At 37.2% G+C, this 24456-nt stretch overlaps 1 protein-coding gene across 2 annotated transcripts in view; it reads right to left on the bottom strand.

Moving 5' to 3' along the window:
• The window catches only part of DNAH12 (dynein axonemal heavy chain 12), a 173590-nt gene that overhangs the window by 21355 nt on the left and 127779 nt on the right, over positions 1-24456 (bottom strand). For both annotated transcript variants that reach the window (XM_060402345.1, XM_012099851.5), the window contains exons 56-64: positions 17422-17636; positions 16510-16702; positions 13960-14152; positions 7949-8121; positions 6184-6324; positions 3100-3258; positions 2831-2975; positions 889-1039; positions 188-441 (exon numbers count right to left, since the gene is read on the bottom strand). In XM_060402345.1, coding sequence (XP_060258328.1) covers positions 188-441; positions 889-1039; positions 2831-2975; positions 3100-3258; positions 6184-6324; positions 7949-8121; positions 13960-14152; positions 16510-16702; positions 17422-17636 — 1624 coding nt within the window. The remainder of the gene's footprint in view (positions 1-187; positions 442-888; positions 1040-2830; positions 2976-3099; positions 3259-6183; positions 6325-7948; positions 8122-13959; positions 14153-16509; positions 16703-17421; positions 17637-24456) is intronic.

The following is a 24456-nucleotide window of genomic DNA, read 5'->3' as shown; positions in this document are numbered from 1 at the left end:
ACAGAACAAACAAAGAGCATTACTCTAGATAACCAACTCAACTCTTAAAAATGCATAGTGGATTAAGAGTAGGTATAAGAGAGGACTCCAAAAATATTTTTAAAACCTTGTAATGTAAAGTATTTAAGATATACAATGTAATAGTTAACCAAATAAATGTACTAAAATCCATAAGAAATAAACATACTTTTGGAGATGGGTAACTTGTGAGCCAAAGCCTAAAGGATGAGTTACAGACTTCAGGAGAAAAATCTTCACATATTTTTTCTAACATGGGCATCCAGGAGACAGCAAGGTGACAATTCTGTAGGCAAACCCAAGTTCCTTCCTCTATTGCTGCTTTAATCATTTTTGTTGCAATGGGTCCTTGTCCCTGTCCCAGTGAAATAGCTTGAAATTTATTTCCAGACATTGCTTTATCATTTGCAAACTTTAGCAGGCCTAAGAGGGCATAAAAATAAATGGTTTCACTGCTTATCTAAAATTATGAAATATGCTTTATGTTTCAGTATATACAAGTATTTAACTGTGAAGAATTCTAGTTATTACTTTTCCTTATAAATACCAAGTTTACTAAGTGATTTATTATCATCCAGGAAATAGATACTGAACAAGACGATTTATTTATAATTTCTTAAAGTTGGCAGTAGGCTTCCCTGGTGGCTCGGTTGTAAAGAGTCCACATGCCAACACAGGAGACACAGGTTTGACCCCTGGGTCAGAAGATCCCCTGGAGATCTTATTGGAACTTGCAATCCACTCCAGTGTTCCTTCCTGGAAAAAGTCCATGGACAGAGGAGCCTGGCAGGCTACAGTACACTGGGTCACAAAAGGTTCGAACACAACTTAGTGACTAAACAACAACAAAAGTTGACAGTTTATGCTTACTGGCCATGGGATCTGCTCCTGGAGATAACACAAAAATTAAGGGAATGGTGCAGTTTGAATCCAAATAACTCTTTGTCAAATCAAATGGTGGAGGCTCTACAAACTTTTTCCCTAGTTTGTCAGTTACATAATTAGTTATGGCTGGAGTTATCTGTTGAAGAGAGAAAAAATACAATCTTTAGATTAATTTTTACTTCACAAAACAACTTTTTTCCTAAAAACTAACAAAGAGCAAACTATGAGTCTAATGGATAAGAAAAACATGCAGTATATCATAGGCAAAGTACTAGTTTTCCTAATGTATAAAAAGTACCTATAAGGTAATGGACAAGACTAACAATCCAAGAGAAAATGGGCAAAGAAGATAAACAGTTTATAGAAAATGAAATAGAAATGGATCTTAAACATGTGAAAGGATGTTCAATCTCATTCAGTATAGCAGAGACTGTAAACTGTCCCATTCTGTGTCTCCTTTTGGTAACAGAATCCCAAGTTTTCCCAGCCTTTCATGCAGCAAGATGTGGCCAAGTGACTAAGTTTGGGTCAGAGAAATACAAATAGAAATTATATATGGAGCTTCCAGATTCTATTTTTATAAGGAATCTGTTTGCTTTCAACACTCTCTTCTCCTGTTCAACAGATGTGGTGTTTATGAGCTAGCTTCAATCTCGATGACAAGGACCGAACTTCAGGAGACTTCTCTAGCATGAGAAAAGAAACTGAGTCTCTGGATGATCTTAAGAATCTCTGTACCCTGCCAGCCCTCAAGCATTTGCTCAGGGCTATTAGGGAAGATGGAGATTAACTTCTATTTCATTTAAGCTACTGTATTTTAGGTTTCTTTGTTACAGCAGCTTAGTCTATACCCTAATACTTAAAAATAAGAAAAATACAGATTATAATTAGTTGCTGAGTTGTGTCTGACTCTTTGCAACCCCACAGACTGTAACCCGTCCGGTGCCTCTGTCCATGGGATTCTTCAGGCAAGAATACTGGAGTGGGTAGCCATTCCCTTCTCTAGGGGATCTTCCTAACCCAGGGATCAAACCCAGCACTCCTACATTGCAGGAAAGATTCTTTACCATCTGAGCCATCTTTATCAGATGGTTAAATAAATGGGACAACAATAGCTTCCGTGTACTCATCCCTAGATTGTTTATTTTTCACAGTAGGCTAAAACCTGTTAGCTCAAAAGTCCATTGGCACCAAATTCAAAATATTACATATTCAACTGTTTTAAACATAGCCTAAATACGCAGATTTCTAGCCATTTAGAGCCTGTCTACTTTGCAGCAGACAAAGGATGAGATGGTTGGATGGCATCACTGACTCAATGGATACGAGTTTGAGCAAACTCAGGGAGACAGTGAAGGACAGGGAAGCCGGGTGTGCTGTAGGTCATAGGGTCGCGAAGAGTCGGACACGACTTAGCGAATGAACAACAATAGCAGATTCGACACTACAAAAGAAGAAATCACCACATTTAAAGACAACAGTAGAAACTGTCCAACTAAGGCAAAGTGATACAAAAAATTTTAATTAACAGAGTATCAGACACCTGTGGTATAGTATCAAGTAGTATGCATGCTAAGTTACTTCTCATGTCAGACTCTGTATGACCCTATGGACTGTAGGCCCCCAGGCTCCTCTGTCCATGGGGATTCTCCAGGCAAGAATACTGGAGTAGGTTGCCATGCCCTCCTCATCAAGCAGTGTAATGTATATTTAATTGAAATCATGGGCAAAAAAATATTTGAAGAAATAATAGCCAAAGCTTTTCTCAAGTTGAAGAAAACTATAAACCTACAGATCCAAGGACCTCAGTGAACCCATCTGAGCATCTGAAATGAAGGTTAAAGTACCAAATAATAGTAACTTTAAACCTAGTGTTTTATAAGTGGCAGATTATCTGGGTTCCAAATAGGACCCATCTGTTTTTTACCTTATCAGGTCTTAAGCACCGAAGAATGATTATTTTCTGTAGTTCATTTAGCCTTGTATCCATTGGTGCTGGAAATTTAGCATTGTGTGGCTCCTTACTGTCATAGATCTCCCGCCATTCAGATACATTGTCATAAAAATGATCCCTAAGGGAAAGAAAAGCTTAACAATTATCCTTTCACTGAGAAAAACTGAAAGAGATCAAAGATCACTAGATTACAGATTTACCCATCACCATTCAGTGCTAAGTCATCATGTTTAAACAAGTACCTGAGTCCTCTGAAGGCAGGAAATTCACTTGCACGACAAATTTCTTCCCAGCTTTTATCCTGCAGCCAAGTTGGATCAGGATTTTTCTCAGCACTCTTAAGACTTACTCCTCCAGTTAAAAGAAACATCAGTTCCTGGTATTCAATCTCTTTCTTTGCCCTGTGTTCCCAAAATAAGGACTGTTGTAAATTGTCTTAACATTAAATGAAATCAATTTCTGCTTCTATAGTGTGGATAAAACAATCAGAATTGACTTATACTACTGCTATTAACAAATAGAAAAGCCAGGGGAAAAAATCAAAGAAACAATTATTTTTAGAAATTATAATAGCCAGTGAAGGACTGCGGTACCTGAAAAAAAAGGGAGACAAGGTGATCCCTATGATTGCCTCAGCTATCTGCCTGGAGGCACTTTTCAGACTATAAAGTGGGGGAGGGGGAAATCAAAATCAGAAACTAGGAGTATTGTGGAGTTGAAGAGAAAGAGGTCAGAGTTAAGGAAGGTTGAGGTGACTGGAATTTGTGGGCAGAGTATCAGAGGGAGGGAGATTTATGAAAAAGGAGCTCTGGAAATCTGCATACATATCCTCTTGATTCTTTTGTTAAATGCCAAGTTATGTACATGGACGGTAAAAATCTATGAACCCAGGCAAAGAATATCTGGAGCTGAACCCAGGCAAAGAATATAGGAGCTGTAAACTAAGTAGCTATCAAAACTCACACAGGACTTAAGATATGAGTTATTGCCAACTAGACTTGAATCTTGATTGAACACCAGGACAGTTCAGTGGTGACACTGGAGGGATTATACTTTAGTAGTGAAGCTAACCTAGCTGTAGAATAAAGTCTATTCTAAAACTGCTGTAAGAAACTGTAAAAAGAAAAAGGCTTGAAAAGGTCAAATGATTCATTATAATTTAAGTACATGCAAAGTAAAGTCTAGAGCAGAATTAAGTCCAGAGCTCTTAAAGAAATAATAATTTAAAAAACCCCAGCATTTACCAAAGTAAAATTCACAGCATCCATAACCAGGAGAAAAATCAGTATGTAGATACAGACATAGAAGTGGTACAGACGATATACCGACAAGAATGTTAAAAGAGCTATTATAAATACGCTCAAGGAGTGAAAGCAAAACATTAACATAATGAAGAGAGAAGTGGGCAATATAAAGAAAATAATCAACGAAACTTCCAGAGATAAAAAATTAAAATCTGAAAGAAAAATTCACTGAATTTTTCTCAGGTTTATAAAACCTGAAAGTATCCATTACCAGAAGACTTATACTATAAGAAATGCATTGCAGGCAGATGCTTTAACCTCTGAGCCACCAGGGAAGAAAACCTATGAAATTCCTAGAACATAGGAAAAAATCTAGGAGGCGTTAGGTATGGCAATAACTTTCTAGCTAAAATACAAAAGGCATGACCCATGAAAGAAAGAATTGATAAGATGGACTTCATTAAACTTTACAACATTTACTCTGTGAAAGACACTGCCAAAAGAATGGGAAAGCAAGCCACATGCTGGGAGAAAATATTTCCCAAAGATGTATCTGATAAAGGACTGTCATCCAATTCAACAATAAAAAATGAACAATCAAACTGATTAATAAACGGACAAAAGCCCTTACAGACACGTCACCAAAAAGATATAAAGATAGCAAATAAGCAAATTTCATTATCATATATCATTAGTGAATTGAAAATTAAAACAAGACAACAGTCCATATCTATTAGAATGGTGAACTCCAGACAAGACCAAATGCTAGCAAGGTTGTGAAGCAACAGGAAATCTCATTCACTGCTGATAGAACACAATGGATTACGAAATGTACACTATATACTTGTTGGGTCTCTTCTGGGACCTGTTATGTAAAACGGGTTTAAACTTCCACTTAGGACCCATTTTCAAAGTAATTTTCACAGAGAAAATATGAATCAAGAAGGAAAATCTTCTAATAATTTAATGGTCCCATAAGAAAGTAAATTACTCCTCCAGCACTTTATTCTGCTCAATATGTGCTGGCTTCTGAGTTCCTGCTTCTTCCAGAATGTGGGTCAGTATCAACATTCAGGACCCCAAGGACCACAAGCCAAGATTCCTAAAAAGCTGAGGTGCCACATCAAATATCTTAGAAGACAGTCTCTTACAAAACTAAATACAGCAAATTCCCATCGGCTATCTATATTACACATGGTAATGTAAGTTTCCATGTTACTCTCTCCACACTCATGGAACTCAAACAGGGGCTCGGTATCAACCTAGAGGGCTATGATGGGGGGAGAGATGGGAGGGAGGTTCAAGAAGCGGGGGACATATGTATACCTATGGCTGATTCATACTGATGTTTGACAGAAAACAACAAAATTCTGTCAAATAATTATCCTTCAATTAAAAAATAATTTAAAAAAACCTTAATAAGCTTATTCATGATCCAGCAATCACACTTAGTATTTAACTAAATAAGCTAAAACATACATGTATCCAAAAACCTGCACATAAATGGTTCCAGCAGTTTTATTCATACTTTTCAAAACTTGTAAGCAACCAAGATGTCCTTCAGTAGGTGAACAGATAAACTGTAGTATATGCAGACGATGAAATGTTACTCAGTGCTAAAAAGAAAGGACTCATCAAGCCATGAAAAGACCGAGAGAACCTTACATGCATATTAAGTGAAAGAAGCGAATCTAAAAACCCTGTTATTTTTCTTTTGGCCATGCCATCCACCACACGGCGGTATCTTAGTTCTCTGACCAGGCCCCGCAGTGAAAGTGCCAAGTCCTAACCGCTGGAATGCCAGGGGATTCCCTGAAAAAATCTGTTTCCTGATATGAATGGTAGTTACACAGATTTTTGCTTTGTAGGAATTAACTAGACTGTTGAACATTTTTTGAGTTCTTTTGTATAACCCACATTTTAAAAGTCAAACATAAAAACACCAACACTACTAGAGAGAAATGAACAACTAAATTCATGACTAAAAAACAGGGTAAAAAAAACATGCTATCCTTCTGTGAGAAGCCACTGATTAGGTTTTCCAGGTAGGTTTTTAAAATAAAGAAAAAGCAAGTAACTTACAAAAGAAGGTTGGCACACAATAAAAAGGAAAACAATAGCTTGTCCTTCTCGAATAGCGATCGGCATATGTTACAATATAAGTTGTATGTAAAGTGGTCATTTAAATATCTTAGGCGCTTTTCCAAAATTTTGGATTTGTTACTGAAAGGTTAAAAAAAAGGAAAATATATTGAGTCAAGTAAAGCTAAGAAAAAATCAGTTACACATGAATTAACATACAAGTTTTATTTTATCAAAATAACGAGTTAAAAACATGGAACTACACACACACACACACACACACATACACACACACGAGTGCATATAAAAAAATGGTGAAATCTGAATAAGCTCTCTGGATTGTACCAATGTAAATTTTCTGGTTATGATACTGTACTATAGCTATAGAAGATGTTATCATTGGAAGGGAACCTACATTCACTATTGGTGGAAATGTAAATTGGTACAGCCATTATGAAAAACAGCACAGAGGTTTCTCAAAAAAATTAAAAATAAAACTACCATACAATCCAGCGATTCCACTTCTGAGTATTTAGCCCTAAAAAACTCCAAAAAACACAAACTCAAAAGATATGCATACCCAGAAAGAGATGGCAACCCACTCCAGTGTGCTTGCCTGGAGAATCCCAGGGATGGGGGAGCCTGGTGGGCTGCCGTCTATCGGGTCGCACAGAGTCGGACACGACTAAAGCGACTTAGCAGCAGCACCAGCAGCATGTTTACAGCAGCATTATTGTTTTTCTAACTGAAGTATAGTTGAAGTACAGCACAGTAATTCAGATACATACACTTCTAAAAATGTTTCCAAAGTGGACGCACTATATTACATGAGGGTTCTGATGACTTCATATCCTCGTCGACTTGCTATTGACATTTATGTCAATTCTTCAGCTTGAATATCCTCCATCATGTAGGGTGAGTTAATTCAAATTCCAAATCCCAGCTGGGGAAGCTTAGGGATTTCAATCACTCAGGAAAGACTGTTCTACCAAGAGCCCATGTAGAACACATACGCTAGGCTCAAATCATATTCTTTTTCTACTAAACGAGTTGCTTAATATCAGACATTTTAAAAAATACTTTAAAAATATTATCTTTTAATTCTCAAAAGAACTCTTGAAGGTAGGTGCTATTATTATCCCTATTTTACAGATAAGGAAAATTGAGGCAATTACAAAAAAGTTAACTGTCTTGCCTATATTCATGTAGCTATTTAACTGAAATTAAATCCCTTGGAAGAACTGAAATTTAATCCCTTACTCCAGTCTAATTCCAAGATCTGTGTACATTCATTAATTGGTTAAAGTGAAAACATCTAGCAAACAATTAGAAATGTGGAGCTGAAACTTCTTAGGGACCTCAGGGCTAGAGGAAGATAAACTGGAGTTGCTAGCAAAGACAGGTTATTGCCTTAGCAAAATACTTAAAGGAAATGTGGGGAAAGGACTAAAGCTAATCCCTCTATGCTTCAATCTTGAGTAGGAGTGAAATAAAACTTAGAATAGAAGAGAGGTCTGCTTGCTTGCTTTCTCTTTCTTCCTTTCCTTCCTTGCTCCCTCCCTTCTTCCCTTTCTTCCTCCCTTCCTTCCCCTCCTTCCTTCCTTCTTTCCTTCACTTATTCCTTCATTCCTTCACTTTCCCATATTTTGTAATGGTCAATAATGAACATGTATTATATAAATAATAAGAAAAGTTATATATTTTCAATAGAAAGGATGGTGAAAATACAACCTAGGGAGAATGAATGACGCTAGAGAATGTTTACCTGTCATGAATAGAGTTGATATAAAGGTTCACAAACCAGATGAGAGAGTACTGGTACATGGGGTCGATGTTAGCCAGGTCTGCAATGCTAAAGAATAACACTGATGAATGTTTAGCAATAGGTCTATAACCTTCTCGAGACTCTGCTATTTTGAGTTCTGTTTTTTCTGCAATCTGGAAGAAGAGAAAAATCAAGATGAAGACATAGGAGATGTGTTTTAATTATATATATTTCATACAATGAAATTTATATTAAAAATACCCCCTAAGTTAATGACAAAATTATAGGGGCATGGATTACATGAAAGGGCTTTATTATGCAAACATCTATAAAGAAAGAAAGGGAAAGAAAGGAAGTAAAGAACTAGGGAGAGAGGGAAGAGAACAAAGAAAGAGTGGAAAGAAGGAAAGTAAAAGAAAGAAAAATATCTTTACAGATCAAAGGTGTAACTACCCGTATCAATTATCTCTTTCTTATTTGAGGAAGACAAAGCTGTCAATCTTTCCTTATTCTTTGCCTTAATCTGATGTGTATCTACTATTGTCACTCACCCTCTTTCAAACCTAGACAGCATACTAAAAAGCAGAGACATCACTTTGCCAACAAAGTTCCATATAGTCAAAGCCTATGATTTTGCTAGTATTCACATATGTGTGGGAGAGGTGGACCGTAAAGAAGGCTGAGTGCCAAAGAACTGATGCTTTCAAATTGTGGTGCTGGAGAAGATTCTTGAGAGTCCCTTGGACAGCTAGGAGATCAAATCTGTCAATCCTAAAGGAAATCAATCCTGAATCATTGGAAGGACTGATGCTGAAGCTGACGCACCAGTGTTTAGGCCATCTGATGTGAAGAGCCGACTCATTAGAAAAGACCCTGATGCTATGAAAGATTGAGGACGAGAGAAGAAGAGGGTGACAGAGGATGAGATGGTTGAATGGCATCGCCAACTCAATGGACATTTGAGAAAATGAGTTTGAGAAAACTCAGAGAGATAGGGAAGGACAGGGAAGCATGGTGTGCTACAGTCTATGTAGTGGCAAAGAGTCCAACACGACTTAGTGACTGAACACCCTCTTTTATTTTAATAGGTCAGAGACAGAAGGAGAAGGAGAGAGAGAGAAAGTATGTATATACGTGTATGGTTTAAGGCACCAACATGTTACCAGAACCCAGCACAAAGTCTAGCGAAGCAAGAATTTGGAAGTATTTGTTGGCTGTTTGTTTGTTGTTCTTGTTACATTAAGAACATCTTTTTTTTTTTTCAGTGAGATTCTCATAATTTTAGCTTTTTTCTAATAGGGGTATAGATAGATATTCAATCTCTAAAAGAAAAAAAATTTCTTTAAGACAACAGTTATTCCAATGACAACTCAGTATGATACATTGATATTCTATAGGAAAAACATACAGAGCACTTTTCCAACCCACTCTCCCTTCTTTGGACATGCTATCCACAAACTCTGCTGAATTTATACTGAATGATCCTGTTTTCAGCTGATTCAATCAGGTGGTAGGCACAGAACCAGACCCAATATTAGCTAATACATTTTCCCTCCAGAGAATTAGATCTTCAGGAGCATCAAAAACTGAAATCAGGTGGTGCTCAGCCTTAGAGCTAAAAGGCAGTGGTATCAGAGTTGGTTTCTATGTGCAAGATAAAAGTACAAAGTAACAGTATAGAAGTTTTACAGAAAAGAACTTGGTCTCCAGATGGAGCAGAATGAAGCATGTATGAGGACCACAGAACCTTAGAGAAAAGGAGAGACAAAGAGCAGAGAAATTTAACACTTTTCCTTCATTCCTGAGGCCTACATGTACTTCCTACAATTGGGAAAATAAAATATCCCCAATTTGAGTGGGTTTGTGTTCCTTACAAGCAAACTTTCCCCCAAATTACAGTATAACTACAACTAAAAGTAAGTTTTGAAGCTCCATCTTGACTATAAGTAAAACAAAGTTATCAACAATGGAAATGAATGATATCTTTACAAAAGAAAGTATGATCTTAATATTCTCATTTAAATCTTCTGTTATTTAACCCTTAACTTTTCAGCCAAGTACTATTTACCACTGCAGTGATCAATGCAAAAAAAATGATTACTTTTCAGTGATCAGTACAAAGAAATAGAGGAAAACAATTAAATGGGAGAGACTAGAGATCTCTTCAAGAAAATTAGAGATACCAAAGGAACATATCATGCAAAGATGGGCACAATAAAGGACAGAAATGGGATGGACCTAACAGAAGCAGAAGATACTAAGAAGAGGTGGCGAGAACTATACTAAAAAGAACTTTATGATCCAGATGACCACAATGGTGTGATCACTCGCCGAGAGCCAGTCATCCTGGAGTCTGAAGTCGAGCGGACTTTAGAAAGCATCACTACAACTAGTGGAGGTCATGGAATTCCAGGTAAGCTATTTCAAGTCCTGAAAGATGATACTGTTAAAGTGCTGCACTCAATAGGTCAGCAAATTTGGAAAACTCAGCAGTGGCCATAGGATTGGAAGAGGTCAGTTTTCATTCCAATTCCAAAGAAAGGCAATGCCAAACAATGTTCAAACTACTGCACAATTGCACTCATCTCACATGCTAGCAAAGTAATGCTCAAAATTCTCCAAGCCAGGCTTCAACAGCATGTGAATTAAGAACTTCCAGATGCTCAAGCTGGATTTAGAAAAGACAAAGGAGCCAGAGATCAAAATGCCAACATCTGTTGGATCATCAAGAAAGCAAGAGAGTTCCACAAAGACATCTCCTTGACTGTGCCAAAGCCTTTGATTGTGTAGATCACAACAAAATGCAGAAAATTCCTAAAGAGATGGGAATACCAGACTGCCTGACCTGCCTCTTGAGAAATCTGTATGCAGGTCAGGAAGCAACAGTTAGAACTGGACATGGAACAACAGACTGGTTCCAAATAGGAAAAGGAATACGTCAAGGCTGTATATTGTCACCCTGCTTATTTAACTTATATGCAGAGTACATCATGTGAAATGCGGGACTGGATGAAACACAAGCTGGAATCAAGACTGCCAGGAGAAATATCAATAACCTCAGATATGCAGATGATACCACCCTTATGGCAGAAAGTGAAGAGGAACTGAAGAACCTCTTGATGAAAGTGGAAGAGGAGAGTGAAAAGCTGACTTGAAACTCAAATGAGGTGACTCATTTGAAAAGACCCTGATAGGGGAAAGATTGAGGGCAGGAGGAAAAGGGGACAACAAAAGATGAGATGGTTAGATGGCATCACCGACTCAATGGACATGAGTTTGGGTAGGCTTCGGGAGTTGCTGTTGGACAGGAAGGCCTGGCGTGCTGCAGCTCATGGGGTTGCAAAGAGTCGGACACAACTGAGCGACTAAACTGAATTGAAAACTCAACATTTGAAAAACAAAGATCATGGCATTCAGTCCCATCACTTCATGGCAAATAGATGGGGAAACAGTGGAAAAAATGAGAGACTTTATTTTCTTGGGCTCCAAAATCACTGCAGATGGTGACTGCAGCCATGAAATTAAAAGATGCTTGTTCTTTGGAAGGAAAGTTATGACCAACCTAGACAGCATATTAAAAAGCAGATATAGTACTATGCCAACAAAGGTCCCTCTAGTCAAACCTGTTTTTCCAGTAGTCATGTATGGATGTAAGAGTTGGACTATAAAGAAAGCTGAGTGCCCAAGAATTGATGCTTTTGAACTATGTTGTTGGAGAAGATTCTTGAGAGTCCCTAGGACAGCAAGAAGATCCACCCAGTCCATCCTAAAGGAAATCAGTCTTGAATATTCATTGGAAGGACTGATTCTGAAGCTAAAACTCCAATACTTGGGGCCACCTGATGGGAAGAACTGACTCACTGGAAAAGACCCTGATGCTGGGAAAGATTGAAGGCAGGAGGAGAAAGGGACATCAGAGGATGAGATGGCTGGATGGCATCTCCAACTCAATGGACATGAATTTGAGTAAACTCCAGGAGTTGGGGATGGACAGGGAGGCCTGGCATGCTACAGTCCATGAGGTGGCAAAAAGTCGGACATGACTGAGCTACCGAACCAAACTGAACTGAACCATTTATCATTAACAGTAACAGTAAGCAAAAACATTTAACAAATATTGTTGTTATTTTTGAAGAGTAAATAATAATTTAACTCAGGTTCCAAGGCTTGCTCTATAGTATATATTTTTTTCTCTATAGTATATTTATAAGTAGTGTTACATTTACATATACTTGAACCCTTAGTATGAACACATAGAGATTTTTTTATTATCATTAATAACCTAAAATCAAACAATTTGTTATTTTCTAACAAATAAACATTGTGAGCATATGATGTGAAAAAACTGGTGTGAAATTCGCTAAGAGGAGAATTTATTATCTGTGAAAATTTCCTGATATTTATATATATTATATATTTATATAGTTATATTTATATATACTTCCCTAGAATCCACTAGACTATATTTCAGTCATGATGACTTTTGTGGGAGGAAACTTCTGGAACCTATAGAACAAATCCTTAAATTTTCACTTGTGTTTGTTTAATCTTACAGTTTGGGATAAAAAGGAAAGGTGGGTTTTAGACTACGTACAAAGACTTGCTGTGAAGATGTGTTTTCTGACGTTGAGTGGGTGGAATAGAAGTCATGGCCAGATACGGAGCAAGTTTTGAATCAAAATATATAGTGATTTCTAAATTCTGTTTGTAAAGATCAGTGAGATCCAGTCAAAAAGACGTGATTAAATTTCTCTTTGTAAGATAAAGCATTTGAACAAATAAATATTGATATCTACTTTCCTCTTTGAGCCTAATAGAAAATAAGCTGATTAATGCTTCCTGTCTTTTCTTTCACTTTGAAAAAACAAGTGGTGAGAGGAAAGTGAGGAATGGTTTCTGTTCTAATAGACAGTAATTGGGAAGGTAGACATTATCGAATATCTCAGCCATGGTCCCCAGATGAGAGGTTACTCTAAGACACTACTCCTTTTGGCTCTCTTGAAATGAAAAACACAAGCACAAAACAAAACAGTACCCCCAAAGAGAGTCACTGCCATCACGTTCACATAAAACTAAACCCATCCCAAAGGGAAGTCCTCTACCCCAAAACTGGGGTGAGTGAGGTAGGGTGCAAACAGAAGGATGCCGAGCAATTAGTGAAATTTCTACTTAGGATTCTTTTTATTTTTTAATTACCCCAATACTAAAGATATATTTAGTTCATTGGGTGGGCTAAAGAGGATAGAAGGGTCTGAAAATCCTTAAAGTAAGCCTACTGAAGTCAATCTGTATTATCATTTCATTGTGTAAACTTGGGGCTTAACTACTTTTTCTGGGCCCTACTTTTCTCAACTATGAAATGCTAAAATGACTAATAGCTAAGGCCCCTTTAACCTGTAACACTAGGATTATATTTTTTTAAGACAATATAAAAATACCATTTGAAAAAATTAAAAAATAAAAATACCATTTGGCTATGTTAGATTAATTTGCAACAAGTATGCTATTGTGTGAGTTTTCCTTCCTCCACCTGCTGCTCCCAACTCTCATACCTCCTCCCTCTCAGATGACAAGGCAACACCAGAAGAACATCCTCATTAGGTCCTAGAGCCACTTACTGTCCAAATAACCAGCAATAACCTCATACATCTTAAGTTCTAACTAGGAACTTAAGCAAGCCAAGTTCTCAAACTGAAGTTTTAGTTGAGGAGTCAATCAAAACTTGAATGAACCTGACTAGCTTACCCTACCTATGGAACAACAAAAATTATACTAAAACTTTTTTTCACTCCAAATGTATCTCTTCTATTTATAAGTACCACATAGATGACACAGGTTTTGAATGATTCAACACTAAGAGATATTCTCATGAGTTTAAAACTAGTTTATATGCTGTGGTATTTTATGAATTATTTTCCTCTTCCCATGAGCCTACTATAGCACTTTACTTAGGAAGGGGGAGCAAACTGGACTCCAAAGAATCAAAAAATTTTCTAGGATTCTTTTTTTACCTGTTGTTTCTTGGTTATCTCATTGGACATCAATTTAGCAGAGTCTAAGATTTTAATCGCACTTTCATCTTCTAAAATGTTTCCTTCTGAAGATGATAATGTTTCTAAAATGTTTTTCTCTATATCTTTCAGCTGTTTCTTATTAGCTGCAGACTGAAGAATAAGAGCATTTCGTTCCTCTTCTAACTCTGGTCTAAAAAGATAAAAACACATTTGATCTAAATTTGTAGTATTTAATCTAAATATTAGACCTTACAATTTTCTAGGCATTTAAATATAACAATTTTGTAGACACGTAACACAAAGTAAGATGATTAGCCTCTTTACCTTAAGGAAAAAATATTTCCATGAAAATGATAATTTGAGAAATTCAAGCAAAAACAAAGCATTGATTATAAATATGTAAAATGCAGCAATAATATATACTATGTTAAGTCTAAAAATAAGTTTATCCATATGGCTTAGCTCATTGTGTGAGAATAAGAACTGGAAAAGACACTCAGAATATGAAACTTCTATTCCTTGGCTTAATCATATTCAGTCTCATTTTCATCATCTCTTCTACAATAGCAGACACAGAAAAGATGACTCATCATACAACTGGCTCAAAGTAAAAGATTGAATTGGCACTTAATACCTTAACAAAGATGGTATGAAACTTCAAATAACATAATTCATGTTATAGAATATGTTATGACTTGGTTCTGTCTTAGATGTTATGCAAGTGGGATAAATACTGAAAATAACTAAAGTACCTTATGGTACATATTTTCACTTATAATTTGATTTCATTTAATTGACTACTTGATAGTGTTATATTAATCTTCAAGCTGAGTCAAAGATTTCCTTCTGGAAGCAATTCTTTTTTTTTTTAATAGTTATTTATTTGGCTGTGCTAGGTCTTAGTTGTGGCATATGGGATTTAGTTCCCTAACCAGGGATAAAAGATGGGCCTGCATTGGGAGCTTACAGTCTTAGCCACTTTAAGGGAAATCCCAGAAAGCAATTCTTTACTAGTAGCCCTTTCAGGGATCATTAATATTTTTCTCATTAACAAAAAAATAACACATGCTAGTAATGGAAAAATACATAAAGAAAATAATGAGTTATCCATAATCTTACCACTCCTAAGGATTACCACTATTAATATTCTGGTATATTCTTTCTCAATCTTTTTATCATATATATGGATATCCATTCATGTATTAACTTTTGAAAAACAAATTATCCCTATCATGTATAGTTTTATATCCTGCTTTTTCATTCTTGTCCTAAGTATTTTCTTATTTCATTAATATTCTGTATATGTCTTTGAACACATTTCTGATTTTGTCCAAAACATACATTTCAAGAAATGAAATTTTTTGTTTCAAACAATCAGATACAAGTCAAAAGTCATGGCTGCTGCTCCTGCTGCTAAGTCGCTTCAGTCGTGTCCGACTCTGTGCGTCCCCATAGACGGCAGCCCACCAGGCTCCCCCGTCCCTGGGATTCTCCAGGCAAGAACACTGGAGTGGGTTGCCATTTCCTTCTCCAATGCATGAAAGTGAAAAGTGAAAGCGAAGTCGTTCAGTTGTGTCCGACTCCTAGCGACCCCATGGACTGCAGCCTACCAAGCTCCTCTATCCATGGGATTTTCCAGGCAAGAGTACTGGACTGGGGTGCCATTGCCTACTCAGAAAAGTCATGGCACATCACCTAAATCCTATTACCCATACTAAAAGCCCAATATAACATGGTTGGCTTATAACTTATTTATTATAGAACAATTATTTTAAAGAATTCTGTATTTATTTAATTTATAATGACAAAGGAAATCAAACCAGTCCATCCTAAAAGAAATCAATCCTGAATATTCACTGGAAGGACTGATGCTAAAGCTAAAGCTCCAGTACTTTGGCCACCAGATGTGAAGAGCCAACTCATTAAAAAAGACCCTGGTGCTGGGAAAGACTGAAGGCAGAGGAGAAGAGGGCAGCAGAGAATGAGTTAATTAGATAGCATCACTGACTCAGTGGACATGAATTTCAGCAAACTCCAGGAGATAGTGAAGGACAGGCAAGCCTGGCGTGCTGCAGTTCACGGGATCGCGAAGAGTGGGACACAACTTAGCGACTGAACAACAACAATAAAATTTAGACAAGGATTCAGAATAATCACACAACAAAAGTATTCAGTTCAGTTCAGTTCAGTCACTCAGTCGTGTCCGACTCTTTGCAACCCCATGGACTGCAGCACACCAGGCCTCCCTGTCCATCACCAACTCCTAGAGTTTACTCAAATTCATGTCCATTGAGTCGGAGATGCCATCCAGCCATCTCATCCTCTGTTGTCCCCCTCTCCTCCCACCTTCAATCTTTCCCAGCATCAGGGCTTTTCCAAGGAGTCAGTTCTTCACATCAGGTGGCCAAAGTTGCCATGATGATCATCTTTGCCATGATCAACAAAGATGCCATGATCTTAGTTTTCTGAATGTTGAGCCTCAGGCCAACTTTATGGCCTACAAATATTCTTTCTAGACTATCTGAAAGTATCTAAGAAAATACATACCTCTCCTTTGCAACAACAATACCAAGTAATTGATCTTCAAGTCCTTCTGGAGTTATCATGAAATTGAGCAAAGATACCTTTGTAGCCAGCTCTGGCATATAATGTGGATTTCTCAACTTTGTGGTGATATAAAACTTGAAATCAAAGGAATACTCAATAATGACCTCACCAAGTCTGATGCAATCAATGCCACCTGTATTTCAGATAAAAATGCATAATAAATAAGCCAAAGTTACATAGCCCTTCCCCTTCTGTTAAAACCCATCCTAGGTTATAAGTAAAACGTTATAAAGTAATTTCAAACAGAATACAAGTGTTGCAAAAGCCACAGACACAGAGGCAAGTAAGCAATTATACAGCATGAATCATTAATTCTGGGGTAATATATGTTTTTTCTGGTTGTCATGGAGCCTTCTAAATTAAGATTCCTTTTGATCTTACTTCCTCTATTAATTTTCAATAATGGTTCCAAAATTATTTATGTATGACTAAAGCTCTTAAAGTACTAGAGTTTGACAGAGAAAAAATTTTATAAGCAGAAAGATATACAAGGGGGACAATGTTTACCTAAAGTCAACTCTGGTCCACATTAACCATTACTATTCATAGTAATGGACTTTGTGTGGTCCTTGGTCATAAGATAAAGGAATTTCAGGCTGGATGCAACTTCTGTATGTTCTCTACAGAACAATCTAAATAACCGTGACTAAGGCAATCAAAGGAAGGCAAGGTATTTATTTTAGAATATCTGATACTTGTTCAAATTTCCTTTCATGCATAACAATGACACAGAAGTTCTGCATTATTAAGATTATTATTAAAATTATGTATTAGTCTTCTTCCCGCAAAGATAAGCCTCAAAGATAATCCAATCATCTTCAGTTTTAGCAACTAATATCAATTGACTTCTACCTTGTTTGAAAGTTTGTCTAAGTAGCAAAGGTTCCAATGATGGATCCAGTTCTTCACCAACATTTTCTAATAGAAGTGGAGTTCCAAACTGAATACAGTTTTCCAGTGTTCTCATATAGTCTGCATCTGATAGCTTAATAACACTAAGCTGATTTTCTTTCTCAGAGTTTTTGATCCACTTATTGGCTTGACCCTGGGGGTCAATCATTAAAGGCCTAAAATATAATAAGAAAAATTTTAGGGGAATAAATAGATGTTGAGATTTATCTAATATTATATAAGTTAAATAATAAATATCAGCATCAACCTGTACAAAGTGTTTCATATACATTTTCAGGATAAATCTTCACAAAAGTTCTGTGAGGAAAAGGAAAATGGAGTTTCATTCTCATTTATTTTTGAAATGAAGAAATTAAGTACTTTGCCCAAGGTTTTAAGGTTAAGAAACTAGTTTAATGTCAGAAGTAGGATCTTATGAATGTGTAAGCTGTGCTCTTTCCAATTTAACACATGGTCTTCATAGTAATTATAACACATATCATCTGTTAATATAATATGAAAAATAATCCTATGTATCAGATAAGAATTTAAAATAAAAGATCTACTGGCCTATAATGGATTTCCTTAAGTTATGAGTAGAACCATAAACTAAGTTTCCAAGTTTAGTCTAGTATATATTTGAGATCTATTTAGGAAATTTTTTCTATGTAAGTATGGTAAAAGACTTTGTGTTCAACATACAATTCATAGTTTCAGAGAATCAATTAAATGAGGTGCTTTCCTCTTCCTCCATGATGATACTGACTATCCTGAGTTCCTTTTGTATTCAGTACAATGCATTAAATTATTTTTTTATATTAACATTAATACAGAAAGGGGAATTTTCACTTCATATTACTTTGGCTTTCCCAGACATTCTCCTTCTATTTCAACAATTTCTAGGGATAAACACCCCCTTTCCCTTAGCCTAAAAATAAGCTCTTTCAATCAACTAATCCCAGATAACTCTGTTCTTTTATTTTCTTTCCTTTCCAAAAGACAAAACAATTCAACAACAGCTGTATGGTTGTCTTCTTTCTCCACTCAAATTGTGCTGAAATCCTATTGAAAACACAAGCAGTCCAGATATCAGTTAAAATTTACTTTGCTCTCACAGCAAGCAGATGAAAAGTGTTTTGGAAATGAGAAAGTTATTTTGCACACAATTGTTTAAAAGTTGCTAGTAGTTAGACAAGATGCTTTTAGTACCTTTCAAAGTCCTATTTAAAGGAACATTTTTTCCCCTCCTTTAAAAAAAAAAATTTATTTTTTATTTATTTTTTAAAAAGTAGGCTAATTACTTTATAATACTGTAGTGATTTTTGCCATACATTGATATAACTTTATTATTGGAAAAAAATATGGTATTTGTTCATTCCCCTACAAAAAGTAATAATTTCTATAAATTAAGTTTTTCTAATGCTTATGTTCAACTCAATGGACATGAGTTTGAGTGGACTCTGGGAGTTGGTGACCAACAGGGAGGCCTGGTGTGCTGCAGTCCATGGGGTCTCAAAGAGTCAGACACAACTGAGCAACTGAACTGAGCTGACTGAATGCTTATCTTGGTAATACCTAAATCAATCAATGTTCTCAGTAATGCAATAATTAGAGATCTTATTTTTCTAAAAGAAATCCAACTCCTACTTAATGCAATTTTATGTATTACAAATACAATTGGAAAGCTGAGTTGTGTCTATCCGAAAAATAAGGCCATGCAGGGTTTTGTGTTCCATGTGTACCTGACTGTAGGTATGAGAGTAATACTCATCTATGTTTGAGATCCAAAAGCAGGGCAGTCTAAAGAAAAAATCATTATTGATTTATGCTTCTAACAGCGGTAGTAATTTTGGGGAAAACATAGCTTTGCTGTTAAGTAGCCAGTGTTGTATTAGTAAACAATAATAAAGTAGACACAGTAAGTATTTTCATTGTGGTTAAAAAGTAAGCAAAGTCAGAATTTGAGATATAGATACTAAAATGAGGTATTTGAAGAAAATAATTATTTTTAAAAACTAACAGTTACTGAGCACTTATCACATGCAGTAAAATGAAAGAATAAACAATTTTAAACTCTGCTACAGTAAGGGCTTCCCTGGCAGCTCAGAGCGTAAAGCGTCTGCCTGTAGTGCAGGAGACCCGGGTTCAATCCCTGGGTCAGGAAGGTCCCCTGGAGAAGGAAATGGCAACCCACTCCAGTATTCTTGCCTGGAAAATTCCACGGATGGTGGAACCTGGTAGGCTACAGTCCATGGGGTCACAAAGAGTCAGACACGACTGAGCAACTTCACTTTCACTTTCAAGAGAGAAAATGAGAGAGAAATATTTGACTCCAAATATCCTGATACCAGAGTCTGCACTACTCTTAACCACTGTGTAATATTATAAACAGACAAACCTTTAGAAATTATGAGCAAGCACAAGAAGAATTAATAATCAACTATAGTTCCAGCAGCATGAGTGGCTAAGTAACCAGTAGAGCTCCTTCTGCTACCAAGTACTGGTGGATAAAACATGACATTTCAAAAATACATAGGTGACATACATTTGAACTATACATACATAAGGACAGAAAAACACAGGTGCCAGAAAAATAGCTTTGTATGTGTGAGCTGGAATGACAGCTAGCGTTGGGGAGAGTGTCAGTACTAAGAACTTAAGGGCTCCTTGAGCCCATATGTAGCAGGAAAGTAAAACTGAAATCCCTATATTAAGCTTAAACCCACAGAAGTCTTCATGAATCATAGAAAAAATCCAACTCTATTCATAAGGAGACACGAAAGAAATGTTCTGATTCTTGTCTCATCTTCAGCTTGGAAAAAGTTCTCTGAGAACCTGTAACCATGGGTCAATAGTTTATGCAGGTTCAAGGGGCAAGTTTATACTATGTACATGATACAGGAAATTCCAGCTGGGAAATTTACATATATTGAGCCAAGAACACTGGTATGAATCCTGGAAAAAGTAAGGACAAAATATACATTGTAGCTGGGGCAAGAGCAAAAGAAAAACTCAACCCTTGGAGGAGAGGTAGAAAAATGTCTTTGGCTAAAACATACCTTTACCAACCTTCACTAAGCAGATATCCCTTAACTCTAGGAGAGGGTGTGAAACTCCTGTTCAAGATCAAACAAGGCAGAATGCAAACTTAGCTGTCACAGGGAGGAGGGCCAGCAGGCTGAAAATATCCTACACCGAAGGCCCAATATGCACAGGGCCTTCCTAAGACTAGGAAATCAGAGTAACAGACAACTCTCACTTTGCCCCCAAAACAGCCTAACGTGGAGTACTGAGCAAAAGCAATCCACCTCTAGGGGAACAACAAAAATAGAGAGAGACCCTCTGTGTCATGGGCATTCAGGAACAGCTGAAAGTTGAAGGTAAAACTCTAACACTGAGAAAAACACTCCAGAAAGCTATCCCTCATTCTCAGCATAGAACCATGGTTAGATTAAGTTGACACCACTGGTCCCCTGAACTTTACAAGAGTAACAACAAAACCCAAACCTAGTTCAACTGATGATTAGACTGACTCAAATCTCTGTTCTAATGGAGCGACAGAAGAAGAAGCATGCCCATTTCCAGGAGTTAATACCATTAAGCTCAGTTCCTGCTATTAGACTGAAAATATCTTGCATTCAATCAAATATTATGAGACATTTAAATAAGCATGGGAAAAAAAACTCAAAACATTCTCAAGAGACAAAAGAAACTAACAGAAACAGCCTCAAAGATGACACAAACATGGGAAATGTATGTAGTTTTTAAATAACTGTGATTAAAATGTAAAAGAGCCAGTGAAAAAAGTGGATGACATGCCTCAAGAGACGATCTTCAGCACAGAGATGAACTATAAGGAAGCATTAAATGGAAATGCTAGAGATAAAAAATGTCAATGGGCTGCATAGACTCAATACAACTAAGGAGACAGTCAATTAATACAGTTATGAACTTGAAGATAGTTTTATAGAAATTATCCAATCTGAAACTCAAAGGCTCACAAATGTAAGTTTTCTTCCCAGAAAGAGAAAAGGGATAAAATGAAGTAGATCTGAGAAGCTCAAAGAACCTCAGTCAGGAGAACTACAAAGATGAACACACACACACTCCAATATACTAATACATCACAATCAAACTGCAGGCAACTAAAAACAGAAAGAAAAGAAAAGAAAACAAAACTGAAGGCTGTCAGAGGAAAAAGGTTACAGAAAAAGGAACTAAAATTGGAGCAGGCTTATCAGAAACTACGCAGTCTAAAAACAATGGAGTGACATCTTTAAAGGAAAAAAAGCAAAACCAGAAGAATCCAAAAACTGTCAACTCAGAATTCTAAACCCAGCAAAAAATATCTTTCAAAATGAAGATGAAATAAATAAAAAAGCTGACTGAATTAATTGCAATAGACCTGTACACCAAAAATGTTGAAAAATATTTGCCAGGCAGAAAAAGTATGAAATCATATAGAAACATAAAAAAAAATAAAGAAGTCTAAGGGAATTTCCTGGTGGTTCAGTAGTTAGGACTTGGAATTTCACTGTCATGACCTAGGTTCAGTTCATGGTTGGGAAACTGAGTGACTACAAGCCATGCAGTGCAGCCAGAAAAAAAAAAACAAACTCAAAAAGTCTTAAAATGGAAAAAAAAATGAACTTAAACATAAAAGAAATTTTCTTATATTTAATCACTCTACTATAATTACTGTCTAAAGTAAAAATAGTAACAATGTGTTATGGGATTCATGGCATGAAAAATAAAATAAACAATAACAGCACAATAAATAGGGGAAAGACATTTGAACTGCACTGTTGAAAGATTCTTATATTACATGTGTAGTAATATATTGTTATTTGAAAATATCACAGTTTATAATATACATCTCTAATTTCTGTGTTTGAGTGTTTCCTGCAGAGGTATGGATCAGTAATGGCCTGCAGGGGCTCTGGGTGCAGCAGACCTGGGCATGGCATAAGCCCTCTTGGAGGGGGTCGCCATTAACACCACCACAGAGCTGCCAGAACTTACACAGGACTGGAGAAACAGACTCTTGGAGGGCACAAACAAAACCTTGTGTGCACCAGGACCCAGGAGAAAGGAGCAGTGACCCCATAAAAGACTGACCCAGACTTGCCCATGAGTGTCCAGGAGTCTCCGGGTGGAGGCATGGGTCGGCAGTGGCCTGCTGCAAGGTCGGGGGCACTGAGTGCAGCAGTGCATGCGTGGGACCTTTTGAAGGAGGTTGCCATTATCATTACCCCTACCATAGTTTGGCCCCAGATGGGAAACAATGGGAACAGTGAGAGACTTTATTATTTTGGGCTCCAAAATCACTGCAGATGATGACTGCAGCCATGAAAATAAAGACGCTTGCTCCTTGGAAGAAAAGCTATGACCAACCTAGACAGCATATTAAAAAGCAGAGACATTACTTTGCCAACAAGTTCCCTCTAGTCAAACCTGTTTTTCCAGTAGTCATGTATGGATGTGAGAGTTGGACTATAAAGAAAGCTGAGTGCCCAAGAATTGATGCTTTCGAACTGGGTTGTTGGAGAAGACTCTTGAGAGTCCCTAGAACAGCAAGGAGATCCACCCAGTACATCCTAAAGGAAATCAGTCCTGAATATTCATTGGAAGGACTGATGCTGAAGTCGAAACTCCAATACTTTGGCCACCTGATGCGATGAACTGACTCATTGGAAAAGACCCTGATGCTGAGAAAGACTGAAAGCAGGATGAAAAGGGGACAGCAGAGGATGAGATGGTTGGATGGCATCACCAACTCAATGGACATGAGTTTGAGTAAGCTCCAGGAGTTGGTGATGAACAGAGAAGCCTGGCATGCTACCATCCATGGTGTCGCAGAGTTGGACACAATTGAGCAACTGAACTGAACTGAATATAAACTCTAGAGCAAACATTAAAAGTAAGGAATGTATAACCAGTAAGTAAGTAGTGGAGATAAAATGGAACCATAAAAAACTCAATTAATCCAAAGCCAGGTGAAAAAAAGAAGATGAAAAAATAACAGATGAGACAAACAGAAAAGAAATAGCAAGATGGCAGATTCAAATCTAAATGTATCAATAATTCCATTTAAGTACAAATAATCAAAATACTCTGATTACAAGTGAGAATTATGTCACTTACAATCCCTATTTTAAAAAGTAGGTGGAGGGGGAAAGTCCTGTGATCCCTCCCATTTAAAAGCTTCAAATGGGGATTCCCTAGTGGCTCAGTGGTAAAGAATCCACTTGCCAGCACTGGAGACACAAGTGCGAATCCAGCAAGATCCCACCTGCCATGGAGCGACTAAGCTTGTGGGCCACAGCTAGCCAGCCTGTGCTCTAGAGCTGGGAACTGCAACTTCTGAAGCTCTTGAGCCCTGCAGCCTGTGCTCCACAACTACAGAGCAGCCTCCGCTCGCCCCAGCTAGAGAAAAAATGGGGCAGCAGTGAAGATCCAGGACAACCAAAAATAAACACATAAAAGCTTCAGATGGTTGGTAATATTCTGCATCTTGATTGTCACAGGGATCATATGACCACAGGCTTTAGTCAAACTTCATGCTGTTGCTGCTGCTAAGCCGCATCAGTTGTGTCTGACTCTGTGTGACCCCATAGACGGCAGCCCACCAGGCTTCCCCCGTCCCTGGGATTCTCCAGGCAAGAACACTGGAGTGGGTTGCCATTTCCTTCTCAAATGCATGAGAGTGAAAAGTGAAAGTGAAGTCGCTCAGTCGTGTCCTACTCTTCGCAACCCCATGGACTGCAGCCTACCAGGCTCCTCCACCCATGGGATTTTTCAGGCAAGAGTACTGGAGTGAGTCAAACTTCATAAGAGCGCCCTAAAAAGGTTGGATTTTACTGCATATATTATACCTCAATAAGCCTGACATCAAATTAAAGAAAAAATAGAGGAAAAAAAGACATTTTCAGACCAGTGCACAAGAAAGACTAAAGGACAAAGACAGCATTACAAATCAGTGAGGAAATGAAGAAT

This window comes from Ovis aries, chromosome 19 (genome assembly GCF_016772045.2).
Source record: "Ovis aries strain OAR_USU_Benz2616 breed Rambouillet chromosome 19, ARS-UI_Ramb_v3.0, whole genome shotgun sequence".
NCBI lineage: Eukaryota > Metazoa > Chordata > Mammalia > Artiodactyla > Bovidae > Ovis > Ovis aries.
Note: the sequence above shows the minus strand (reverse complement) of the source record. Positions and strands in the feature narration are given on the sequence as shown.